This window comes from Haematobia irritans, chromosome 4 (assembly GCF_050003625.1).
Source record: "Haematobia irritans isolate KBUSLIRL chromosome 4, ASM5000362v1, whole genome shotgun sequence".
Lineage (NCBI taxonomy): Eukaryota > Metazoa > Arthropoda > Insecta > Diptera > Muscidae > Haematobia > Haematobia irritans.
Window position 1 is genome coordinate 80,683,773 of NC_134400.1, and position 14,177 is coordinate 80,697,949.

General features: G+C 31.2%; 1 protein-coding gene across 2 annotated transcripts in view; it reads left to right on the plus strand.

Annotated features, from left to right (window-relative positions):
* The window catches only part of Ac78C (adenylyl cyclase 78C), a 291,397-nt gene that overhangs the window by 231,813 nt on the left and 45,407 nt on the right, over nucleotides 1–14,177 (plus strand). For both annotated transcript variants that reach the window (XM_075304668.1, XM_075304669.1), the window contains 2 exons: nucleotides 8,680–8,816; nucleotides 8,879–9,019. In XM_075304668.1, the coding sequence (XP_075160783.1) occupies nucleotides 8,680–8,816; nucleotides 8,879–9,019 (278 nt within the window). The remainder of the gene's footprint in view (nucleotides 1–8,679; nucleotides 8,817–8,878; nucleotides 9,020–14,177) is intronic.

Below are 14,177 nucleotides of genomic sequence, written 5' to 3' on the forward strand. Positions count from 1 at the left end.
ATAAAACTCCTGTCCCGGAAGCTGCTTGTAGTCGGCTTTGACGTAGGTTTCGTCGTCCATTACCACGCAGTCAAACTTCGTCAGCATCGTCGTGTACAGCCTCCGGGATCGCGCTTTGGCCGTCGTATTTTGATTATCATCGCGATTTGGAGTCACTACCTTCTTGTAAGTCGATAGTCCGGCTCGTTTTTTTGGCTCGATGCACGGTTGTAGACGATACATCCAGCTTATTTTCGGCATCTCGGAGAGAGAGGTTAGGGTTTCGCTTGAAACTACCGGCAACTCTCTTTGTCGTCTCAGCGGCTTCCGGTTTTCGATTTCCCCCCGATCCAGACTTCCTGGTTGTCGACACTTTAATTACATTTGTAACGGTTGATTTGGCAACTTTTAGCGATTTCGCCAGCTTTGCGTGCGAGTAGCTCGGATTTTCGTGATGCGCGAGCAAAATTTTGATACGCTGCTCTTCTTGCTTGGACGGCATTTTGACAACTGAAGAGTGAATTCCAAAATCAAAATAGGAGCAACATTCTACACACACACACCTTCAGAATGAGGGGTTTTCAGGTTTTTTAAATGCAAAATTGATAGAGATATGCACAGATAAAAATAAGTTTGAGAACCAATAACTTTTGTTGGAAAACCAATAACAAAATTTGTTAATTTTCCTGCAACAAACTAATTTGTACTTTTAATAACCATTATTACAAAAAAGTTGTTAGCAATCGTCACCATCAGAAGGCAACAAATAATTTGTGTTCTCAATAACATAATTTGTAAGTAATTTGTTGAGCATCCAACAGTACAAAATATTTGTTGTTGAACGTTACGTTTAATCCTCAACAAATATTTTTGAATTTGAACGAAAAAATTTGATTGTGGTTTGTTGGAGTTTATCAATGACCTGTAACAAATTTATTGGTGTATTGATAAAAAATTAAATTGAAATTAAAATTGACAGAATTTTGCTATGAATTGCACGAAAATTGCAAAATTGCCGGAACAATTTTGGAGATATTTTGTTAAGTACACACAGAGAAGGAATATGACCAAAATGTTATTTTTGGACGGGGAACATGTAACATTTTTGTGTCGAAAATCCTATACTCAGTTTTGTAAATGTTTGACAATTTTAAATTTGAGTAGTCCCGGGTCTAGCAAGCATTTTGACAACTTTTTTCCCAGTGCTATATATTCTAGTTAATTAGAATTGTAATAACTCTAATCCCGATATTAATATGGTTTTATTATTTATCTCATACAAAAACACATTTAAGAAACTACCATATTGAAAAATATACAAATAATATATAAAATATATAAATATAGCTTTCGTACATATTCTCAGCGATGTGTGCGTAACCAGTCTTGTATTTTTGTTTTCATATCGATAGCAGTCAACTATTTTCGCAACAAAGCAATTTGTTGAAAATTCAGAATATTTCTATTATTTCCTCTGTGAAGCATCTACAAACACATTTCAACAACAAATGCCTCATGTTCAATAGACAAATTTGTTGAGCATAAGCAGATTCTACATACAAATAAAGTTGTTAATATTTATTTGCAGTTATTTTTTTTGTGTGTGTCAAGTTTATATTGACCAAATTTTGACCGTATCACCCTTTATGAGGCATTTTGGAAAAGGGGCTTATCAACCCGTGCTTCCGATTTTGGTATTAGAAGAGCTCATATACTACTTCACCAAAATAGCTGATATAAAGCTTAAAACGTATTATTTGGTGTCCTAAAGAAACAACCAAACACAAAATTCGGAGAAGTCTAGACAAAAATGTTACGACAGAGAGAATGTAGCAACCGTTGTCGAAAAAAATTGTCAAAATTCAATATTCAAATTTGAGGAGTTTACAACTTTTAACACAGGTATTATAAGTGTTTTGGATTTATATGAAATTTTGCACACGGAGTGGAATCAACATATATGTATATCTTTCGCACGATTTAGACTCATATGACCACCGTAGGTAAAAGTTTCATTCTAATTTACTTTAAATTTTGCTCAGAGAATAGAATTACTGTTCTAGATTTCAACAAATCAAAATCGATTTGGGCAAATATGACCAAATACCCACATTATCCTTGTAAAATCACCTCTGCTAAGTCAAAAACATTGTGACAATGGCTCAAATTTTCCTAACATCTCTAGCACATATCTATCGACCCATAAATCATAAATGCACTTTTGCGAGATTGTATAAAAATGACTTAAGAATTAAATATTTCTCAAATTGTTTAGTAACATTGAGGTCCGCCACAGGACATTAACTGTTTTAAACTTTAAGTCTAGAGATTTTGTAGAAGTCTAAAAAATGTCCAAATCGATTCAGATTTAAATAACCAAAAGGATTTGAGATGGTATCGCAAAATGTATATTTACAAAATAGGGCTGAGTCAGCCCCGCCCGAATTTATACTTTTCATACTCATTCGTAATACATAATGAGTAATCTTGTAAGGAATGTAGGGTAAAAAAAAAACAAAACAACAATTCGGCCAAAAGGTCCTTCTAGGTGCTTAAATTAACCCCATTTTATTAACATTATCGTGAACCATTTATTAAATAGTTCGTCTGTCTAACCCACTTGCAGTTTAAAAGGGTTTTATTCCGTAGTTTAAGTTTATAAAATTTACTTTAGCCAACATCCATTGGCGAAGCTAGGCCTAATGTTAAAACCTATATTTTTTCATCTTTTTTTACATGTACTAACAGCTTGTACACTGAAAAATCAGTGAACCCACCAGGAAAGTACTTTTGGTTAATTTTAGAACATTTTGAATATTTTTCGAAAATTTTAACTAAACAGTATTACAAACGCTGGCATCACTCCGATATCACAAAAATAAGTAAATATTTTTCGACAAATTCAAGAAAATTAATTAGACATAATTAATTTTTTCCAATTGTCAAAGAAAATTTTATAGTTTGAAGGAAAAAATTGGACTTCAAAATTGCAAGAATGTCTTTAGTGACATACGATGTTCATGATGGACCAGAGATGGTCTGTCGTAAACTGTAAAGTATTTGATATACATTTACGACGTATTTTACCATACGTCAAAAACGTCGTAAACCTTCTGAAAATACCTAGTTTTTGACAATATAAGAATTTGTACAGTACACTTGTTTTAGAACCGTTTATTTCATACTTTTTTTTTAATTTTTGTATTTCCGAATGCCTTTTCATTATAAGAAATTCCCTTAAATTAAAAATGCTAACCTTCGTAAAATATTTACAGCCTATTTCTGACATCCGAACGAAATCAATTGCGAACGAACGGTAGTCACTCACTTTCGTCTAGATTTGGGTTTCTCTAACTTCCTTTCGTTCATTCGCTTACGTTACTGTCAAATGTTAGTATTACCCGATCTCAATTATTTAAATTTCCTGAAAAATATCCATACATTTTAAAAATTATTTTCCATAAAATTCAATCTGGCATCGCCGTTCTTTTGGCAAACTTTTCCCGCTTCTGATATTTGGTTTAGCCCAATAATTTTTTAACAAATTAGCCCGAGTAGAGAGGTATTTCCATATTTCTAAAATAATTACAGTTCAGTTCTCCTTTTAATGAGTGTTTCATTCGAAATGTATGTGTTTGTTCGTGTTAGACTTTCCCTTAAACGGTCTCTATGGCGGTTGTAAAGAACAAATAGATCGATATAATTAACTTTTATCACATATTTACAATAAAAGCTTTAATCAATTTATCAATTATTAAGTTTTTCCTATTTATAAATGCCTTTTTCCACAAAACGAAAGGTCTTTACCAAGTGAGTGTTTTTGACATTTCAGTTCGTCAAAATGCGAACGAATCGAGTTAGAGGAACCCAATTTTAGAGCTTACGTTCGCATTGACTTTCGTTTCGATCTTCGTTTAGACACCCCTTAGAGAAACCAAAATCATCTGTTTTTTCGTTTTGTATGCGAACGAAGACTAGAATTCGGATAGCAGAAATAGGCTGTTAGTTTTTTGCAATATAAGTATTTTTGTACAGTATACGTTTTTTAGAACCATTTATGTTTTACTTTAATCGAGAATGCCTTTCTTTATTAACAAATAGTAAATATAAGTGTACTACTGCCAGCTGGATTTCACATAGCCGTATTAAAAGAGGAGTTATTAATTAATTTAAATCAACGCGGTTGGCATGTCCACAAGTTGTACCTAAATCCTATTGTTACTACAACAATTTTCACAGATTCAGAAAACGCGTTGCATTCAAACGTGTATGCCTGCAAATTGTGCAAATTGCTTTTGAGTAAAAATTTCTAAATATTATTATAAAAAAATTCTAAAATACTTCAATATGACGTTTCCATAACTAAGGATATTAAAATAGTCTTTGAAATCAAATCTAAGGATCCTGTAGGTGTTTATGACATTTACTACGGTTTTTTACGTTTTATACAGGTATATGACGTTTTTGACGTTTACAACTTTTTGACAGTAGAAATCTCAAAAAATTGCTATTCGGACCATCTCTGTGATGGACGCATTTGTAGTAAAAGTTACAATTTTAAAGAAATAATGAACTATTTTGTGAGAAATACGAATTTAGTAAATCTTCATAATTTGTGTATAATTTTTTCCCGTTTTTTAGTTAATTTAACTAATGTACGCAAAAACAAATATTAGAGTAAAGGAAACTTTCTCCAAACATAATAATTCCATGAACTAAAATAAAGTTAAATTGGTTTTTTTTTAGTGTATGATAAAATTATAAATTTGAGAACCTACTTCAATTAGTTCAAGAGTTATATAAGTTTCTTCTGAGAACTTGATTCTTGAATTGTAACCTAATGGCTTTACGAAAAGTGTGAGAAAAAATTCAGAAAAGAATCCGGAAAAATATCGGCTATAGTTCTTGTATGAATATCAATTTACAAGAGGCATACAGTAGATAAATAGTCTCAAAATTTCGTATTTTTGGTTTATTGTTAAAGAAGTTTACAAAACAAGGATTTTAGTGATCATCAATATACGAAATATTTATAGCTTGTTTAGATTAAAGCCTCTACTGTAAAATAACATCGAGAAAAAATCGAAACTACACTGAAAAAACAGTGAACCCACCAGGAAAGAAAATTTTAGTTAATTGTAGAAAAATTTGATTAATTGTAGAAAATTTTAACTAAACTGTATTATAAACGCAGATGTCGCGCTGATTTCGCAAAAACAAGTAAAAAATTTTCGACAAATTTAAGAAGATTTATTAGACAAAATTATTATTTTTCATTTATTAAAGAAAATTTCGTAGTTTGAAGGAAAAAATTGGAGTTCAAAATTGCAAAAATGTCTTTAGTGCCATACGAAGTTCATGATGGACGCATTATTGGTAAAATTTACAAATATTAAGGAATTCTGAACTATTTTGTGGGAGACACGAATTTAGTTCATCTTTATACTTCAATTGTGTATAATTTTTTCTTCTGCTTTAGTTAAGTTAACTTACGTACGCAAAAAATTGTTGATGGCATGGAAACTTTCTTAAAACGTAATAATTCCATGAACTAAAAGAGAATTAAATCAGCTTTAGTGAAATATAGGGTTTACTTTTTTTTGAGTGTAAGTCGGGAAATAGTGTTTGTTGTCGTTTTCGAATGTCCCCCTAAATGGACATCGGATTAATTTTGTTGACCTTTATTTTAATGAATTCATTTATTTCTTACTTCGGTTTGACGTCCTTTTCTAATAGTTAATTGTCTATTAATTAATTTTAATTTTTATGGACGGACGAAAACTTTCTCTTTTCTTCTTTTTGTGTATGTGTTAAAATTTTAATTCCCCGTCGAAGACTGACGATGTTAGTCGCAATATTAGAAAAATAAATTTAACCATTAATCAAAACTCGTAGAAAGATTTTTTTAAATAAGCCATAAATAAAGAAAACTATATATAATGTTATTCTGCTTTTACTTATTAATTTTTGATTTAAGCGGCCAAGCTCGAACTTAGTAACCATCTTTAAGAAAAATTACTACACTGAACGAAGAGTTTTCTTTTCTGAAGAACAAAATTTCAGGCTTTAAAACAAATAGAACAGTTTAGAGACAATTGTTGAATCACTTATATGAAACGGGAATTTTTTCTTTGGGTGTCAATATGTTCCTAAAAATGATTTTGTCTTTTTCCTTCTCCTTTAATTTTTCCCACATTTTTGTCTAAAAATTAAGTACACTGCAAAAGTATCCTTGCAGTTAAATGATTCGAGTTACAATTGGGTATAGTCACATGAAAACAAAATATGTTGAACTAAAGTCAAATTGGCTTTAATAATTCTGAAAAAATTTCAACAAAATCATCTTTATGTTTATTTATTTCTCGACTTTTTGTGTCTTGACATCAAAGCTAAAGAGCGTTCAAAAATATGAGTTGTCGTTAAAACGTTTTAAAAGACTCTGACTTAAAATTTAAGTCCGCTAATGCCCTGGGATTAAAAACACAACGTAAAAGTGCATTTATGGATTCATCGGTCAATAGATATTTTTTGAAAGTATAGGAAAATTTAAGTCATTATTACAAGTTTTCGACTTAAAAGTGGCGATTTTACTAGGAAAATATGGATTTTTTGCCCAAATCGGAAAGACATATATATATATATGGGAGCTATATCTAAATCTGAACTGATTTCAACTAAATTTGGCATGCATACACTGAAAAAACAGTGAACCCACCAGGAAAGATAACTTTCGATTAATTTTAGAAAATTTGGAACTTTTTTAGAAAATTTTAACTAAACGGTCTTGGAGTTCAAAATTGCAAGAATGTCTTTAGTGACATACGAAGTTCACGATGGACACATTTTTGGTAAAATTTACAAATTTAAAGAAATAATGAACTATTTTGTAAGAAATACGAAATTAGGAAATCTTTATGCTTTATTTGTGTATAACTTTTTCCCGTTTTTTAGTTCATTTAACTAACATACGCAAAAAATTATTTGACTAAAATAAACTTTTTCCAAACATAATGATTCTATGAACTAATATAAAGTTAATATGGCTTTAGTGAAATAGAGAGTTCACTTTTTTTTGAGTGTAGTACTACTTCCTCTGCAAAGTTTCAAGTAAACCGGATTGCAATTTTGACTTCTGTGGTCATATGAATGTAAATTGGTCAAAAGATATATATAGAAGCTATATCAATAAATATGAACCGATTTCAACCAAATTTATCATGCACTGAAAAAAAAATATTGTCGTGAGGTCAAAGATTTCGTGTTTTTAGAAAACAAATGCAAATTTTGCTTAGCATAGAAGACGCATTTCTCTAATATAAAGTTTTTTTCCTTGTCGAAAAGTCGATAAACTTTTCAATGAAGTCGTATTGTCCTTATAATTAAGTGATTTGAATTAAAAATGGGTATCATAACATGAAAGAAAAAATGTTTGGGCTAAGGTCAACTTGACTAATAATTCAGAAATATTCTTTAAATTTAATGAAATTGTCCTTAAATTAGTTGTCTTTTTGTATCTTGACTACAAAGCAAGAAATCGTTCAAATATAGGACATGTTTTTCAAAACTTTATTTTAAAGATGTTTTTTATTTGCAACATAGCATAATTTCTACTGAAAGTCGAGTCTTAAATTGGAAAATAATATTGTCGTTAACACGTTTTTAAAGGACTTTGATAGCATATGAAGAAAAAAAGATGAGAAAGCGAAAAATTAAAATTTGCTTCCTAGAAGCAAGTACACAAAACCCAAATTTAGAAGAGAATTGTGTCTTAAAAGTATCCTTACTTGTATTCTCCGCTTCTTTGGCTCGGAATCAATACCAAATTTTTTAAAGTAAAGACAAAATCTTTGGAACCGGGCATGCTTGTTTTTAGTGTGTATTGTAAGAATGTTATGTGCCAAATTTGAAGTCGATTGGGCTAAAACTGCGACCCAGACTTTGATCACAAAAATGTGTTCACAGACAGACGGACATATCTAGATTGACTCAGGGGCCCGCCCTGAACATAATTGCAAAAGACACTATGTATCCATTAGCGTAGCTAGACAATTTTCCTGGGGGGGGGGGTTATAGGCCCCTAGCTAAAAATTTATAGACTGAACTTATGGGGCCAATTAATGTTTTATTTCATAAAAATGACATAACTCGACAATTAATTTATAATAAAGCAACTAAAAGTAGTTCCACACTTTTCCCAGCAATAAAAAAGGGAGTTGTTTTAAAGGCACAACTTTAAAAGCACTTCCAAAAATGTCCTCATAAAGAAGTTAATTATTTTAACTACACCCTCAAAAAAATCAATTGCTTATAACTTTGTCATTTTTCGGTTGTTTCAATTTGTTTTTACTTTTCCGGCGGAAAAGGGTCGCTGTAATACAAGATTTTTTTTTTTTTGAAAATTTTCCCTTTTTGCATCGATAGTTTTAGAACCACTTAACTTATCACAGATCCAATTATACGCGATTATTCGTCATCTCAATACCTTTCATACAAGTATCAACAACGATATAATCGGACATTTCTAACTCGAGATATAATTTTTTTAGTGATAAAAGAGCGAAAAACTAAAAATAACGGGATATCCAAAAACTGTTCCATAAAAAAAAAATTTAAATTTTTTTACATGAAAAACATTTTATTTTGTAGACTAGTGTTATTTGTTTTGTGTATAATGTAATTCATATGAACTTCCTTTACCAGGTCGACCTTAATATGCGTATTGGTATTCATAGCGGATCCGTAATGTGCGGAGTACTTGGCAACAAAAAATGGCACTTTGATGTATGGTCCAACGACGTCATCATTGCCAATCATATGGAGTCAGGTGGAATTCCTGGGTAAGTAACTTCTTCAAAGATATTGTGCGCATCATTGTTAAAATGAATTCTTTTCTTTATAGACGCGTGCACATATCTGAGGCAACGCTCAAATGCCTTAATGACGCTTACGAGGTAGAACCGGGTAATGGAGGCAGTCGCGACAATCACTTGAAAATGTTAAACATAAAAACCTACTTAATTAAACGAACTGAACCTCTAAGGTAAGTTGAAGCCTTTGTTTTTTTATATTTAAAAATGATAGTTAATACGCTTGTCATAAATTAGGAATAATTTTCGGTTTTCAATTCAACAGAAATACTCTTTAGAGAAAATGAAGACCAAAACGGCCTTTTATATATAGGCCTTTTATAGAGGGATATATTGTGGCAAAGATATTTTGAAGGAATTTTTAAACTTGAAACAAGTTCCTCAGTAAAATCGTGATCGAGGGATCGATATGCAAAAAGAATTTCGTATAAAATTATATAAGGTCTGTATTTGTATGCATATCATGGACAAATAGAAGCATTGCATCCAGTATGGTCGAACCTTAGAAAAACGAGTGAATTTAATTTTTACTCAATTATTGCGCTTGAATAAGAGATTTCTTAAACGACTCCATCGTCAAGCTGAACAGACTCTAACTATTTATGATATTCTAAATTTCGCACCTATATAAAAACTTACAGATGTCGTGCTCTAGGTTATCAGGTCCCAGGAGAAAGGTTTCTTATGATTGGTATTGATTGCGAGCCAAAGAAACCGAGAATTGAAGCAAGGATACATTTAAGACACATTTCTCTCTTAAATTTGAGTTATACGTAACATAATTGATTCTAGGAAAACAATTTTAATTTGTTCGTTTTTCAGCTTAAATAAATTTCAAAATTCAGACTAGACTTCAACTAGAGATTATCTATGTTTCAAGTAAAAAACACATTTAAAAAAAGTGTTGCAAAACACCTCCTATTTGTGAACACTTTAGAAGAAAAAAATCAACAAATTAATTAAGTCAAGTCGACCTTAGTCAAACAAATTTTTCATTTATGTAAACATTCCCATTTGTAATTAAAATTACTAAACTATAAGGACAAAATGACTTCATTGAATATTTATCGACTTTTGGACAAAGGAAAAAAGTCTATATGCGTCTTCTATGCTAAGCAAAATTCGTAAATGAAATCTTTGGCATTACGACAATATTTTGTTGACTTTCCCTTAAAGATTTTGGTATTGATTCAAAAAAAAAAACAAACAAGTATATACAGCAGTAAGTTCGGCCGGGCCGAATCTTAAATACCCACCACCATGAACCAAATATTAGGGTTTCCTTTGAAATTTCAGGAGGGCTTGAGGACTTGAGGATACTTCCCGAAGATAAATTTAAAGATTTCACCTGTGAGGACTATATCAGATTCTGGATTATAAGAACCATTTTTGTTTGAGTTTTAGAGGAATCATTAACATCTCTTGTAAGTGTGCAAGAAAATTATAAAATAACGTCTTGATTTAAAATCTTAAATCTGTAGAAGTAAAATCTGGAAATTTTACATTGAGTTTCAAGCAATTTTCCTGATCAGTGCGCCTTCTACACCCTCAAGAAGTGAAGTCGATCTATATGGAGGCATTACCAAATGGACCGATAAAAACTTAATCCGATACACGTTTTTGTGAGCCTAAAATACCAGAATATTAACAATTTCAGGCAAATCAGGTAAAAACTACGGTTTCTAGAAACCCAAGGAGTTAAATCGGGAGATCGTTCTTATGGGGGCTATACTAAAATATGGACCGATACTCACCGTTTTCGGCACACCTCTTTATGACCAGAAAATACCTCTAGATTTCCAATTTCAAGCAAATAGGATAAAAACTTCGGATTCTAGAAGCCCAAGAAGTAAAATCGGGAAATCGGTCTATATGGGGACCATACCAAAACATGGACCAATACTCACAATTTTTGGCACACGTATTTGTGGTCCTACAATACCTCTAGATTAGATAGAATTGAATAAAAACTGCGGTTTCTATAAGCCCAAGAAGTAAAATCGGGAGATCGGTCTATATGGGGGCTATACCAAAACATGGACCGATACTCACCATTTTTGGCACACCTCTTTATGATCATAAAATACCTCTAGATTTCAAATTTCAGGCAAATTGGATAAAAACTACGATTTCTATAAGCCCAAGACCCCAAATCGGGAGGTCGGTTTATATGGGGACTATATCAAAACCTGGACCGATATAGCCTATCTTCGAACTTGACCTGCTTGCAGACAAAAGACGAGTTTGTGCAAAATTTCAGTACGATTGCTTCATTATTGAAGACTGTAGCGCGGACAGACGGACATCGTTATATCGTCTTAGAATTTCTCCCTGATCAAGGATATATATACTTTATATAGTCGGAAATCGATATTTCGATGTGTTACAAACGGAATGACAAACTTATTATACCCCCGTCACCACCATGGTGGTGGGTATAAAAAGATGCCTAATCCTCAAAATAAGTCTTATCCTATAATTGAAACGTTTTTATCTTAAATCAAAAGATTCAATATATCAGTTAAGCTGTAGACCAATTAACTTTAAGGAATATGTTCCATAGACATACAACGTTATTTTTTATAATTCGTGTTCTAAATTTAATGAAAAAGATTTTTGAAGCAAAGATTAAAAACTTTCTTTCAATTAAATTGCATTATTTTAAAGAAATTTTTCCTCAATATAATGTAAATTGCGTGTCCTAAAATTGCAATATCTTTTTCAGTGGACAAATACAATACAAATTGATATACACGAATCTTTTGTGTATTGAGTGGCGTGAACTCAAACAATTTTTTTTTATTGATTATTTATTAATTTATTTAAGTATATCCTGTACAACAAGATTAAAGTCCTATAATTAAAGTACAGGAATTTTAATAAAAAAATATCCATCATAAATGTAACAAGTAAGTAAAGTAGAAAGTCGGCCGGGGCCGACTATATCATACCCTAAACCACCATTACAGAATTAGTAATCATAAGCATTTGTGGGGTAACATATAAGTCTGGTAGATAAGCCGCAGTTGCATATTTAAGAAAATTAAGGGGTACATGTCTATGGGTGCTTTGTGTCAATCTGACTATAGCTCATAGTCAATGTTACCAGGGAAAATGTTCGGTTTACCCTAAAAGGACAAAAAAAATCCCTACATTCCCATACATTCACAAACAATTTTCCCTACTATATTTTTCGTTAAATTTAAAAAATATTACAAAACAAAAATGGTTCTAAGTACTTTATTATCTTAAAACATGAATATGCAACGTATATATAAATTTGTATTACCACCACGGTTGTCACAGTTGGTAGAATTCTACCCAAATTAGTAATCTTTTTTGTTAAATCTCTATAAAAATAAAATTTTGGAAAAAGTTTCTATAAACAAATTTTTGTGAGAAATTTTTCTATAGAAATAAAATTTTGACAATAAATTCTATAGAAATAAATTTTTGAGAAAAAATTCCACAGAAATAAAATTTTGAGAAAATTTTTTATAGAAATAATATTTTGAAAAAAATTTCTGTATAAATAAAATTTTGACAAAATGTTCTATAGAAATAAAACGTTGACAAAATTTTCTACAGGAATAAAGTTTCCCACACATTGTTAAAGATCAATTCTTGCCGGCTTCTAATTTCCTCATCTAGAGCCACCAAAATGTAAAAATTATTACAAATTGAGTTGAGTGAAAATGTCCTACATTGTGGCCCTACGTCCCTACAAGACGCTAAATATTAGAAAAACCCTACATATAGGGAATTTCCCCTACTTCTAGCAACACTGGGTGTGTTGATATTGCACCTACGGAGTTAGTATGCCACTAATATTGAACCCGTTATTAAAAAAGAGAAAATCGCCCAATTAGTGTGAGTAATAAATACAAATTTGTAAAAATCGAGCAATATTCTTATGTAAGAGCTACAAGTACGTATAAGTACGATCGGCTAGTACATCAAAATTTGAAATGTGAGTAACAGTGGTTAATAAATAAGAGTACTATGGCCAAATATGGGAAAATCGAGCGATGCATATATATAAGCTATATCTAAATCTGAACCAATTTGCATAATATTTTGCGGGTTTGATTAATACCACAAAAGGTTACCTTGTGCAAGATTTGAGTAAGATCAGTTAAGAAATGAGGCCTGTATGGTCAAACATAAGGTTATTAGGGGCGAATTTTTCAAAATCGGGTGATACATATATGGGAGCTATATCTACATCTGAACCGATTTCGATGAAATTTTGCACATATAGTTAGTACTATAGAGGACTGGATCTAGCCAACTTTTAGTAAGATCGGTTAATAAATAAGGGTTCTATGGCCAAATTTGGGAAAATCGGGCTATACATATATATGGGAGCTATATCTAAATCTGAACCGATTTCGTTGATTTTTTGCACATATAGTTAGCGCTATAGAAGACTACATTTAGCCAAATTTGGGTAAGATCGGTTGATAAATAAGGGTTTTGTCGCCAAATTTAGAAAAATCGGGCGGTACATATATATGGGAGCTATAGCTAAATCTGAACCGATTTCGATGATTTTTTGCACATATACACGGATGAAAAAGACTGTTTTTCATATGTTTGGCTATAAACATTATATGTTTGGAACACAAATTTTTAAACACAATATTTTTGAGTGCAAGCATATAATGTTCATAAACTAGCATAACATGTTTGGGACATATATGTTAATATGTTAGAACATATTATGTTTGGGACATAAAATGTTTGTAAATATAATATGCTTGGATGCAAACATATATTAATTTAGAAATAGCCTATAAACATATATGTGTTTAGTAGCTTGGAGCGCTATTCAACAGGGAGCGATATTGAATTAAGTTGGTGGTTGTTGCTTGTTATTACAAAATTAACATTTTATTTTCCCTTGGGCAATTGATCAGCTACTTCTTTGATCCTTACAAACTGTGTGGTCCGCTGTTAGAATCCCCGTCCGGCAAAAGGTAAAATTAAAATAAAAAAAATCATAAAATTGAATAATTTCTTCTACAATGTTTGTATTACAGAAAAAGGTGCTAAGAACTAAAAAATGTCGTGGAAGTGAGAAAGATGTGAGGGAATATACAATTAGGCAGAAACAAAATTTTGAGCATTCAGGTCGAAAACCTATGTTGTTAGCACCTATATTACCTGTTTATTTTCATAATTCATTATGATTGTAAATATATAAATAAATAAATAAAATTTTGAGCACAATATTGTTTGGGAGAATTTTTTTTAAGCATATAATATTTTTGGGTGCAAAACGCTTCCAAACATATTATATGTTCACAAAATAACATATTGTTTTTTGGA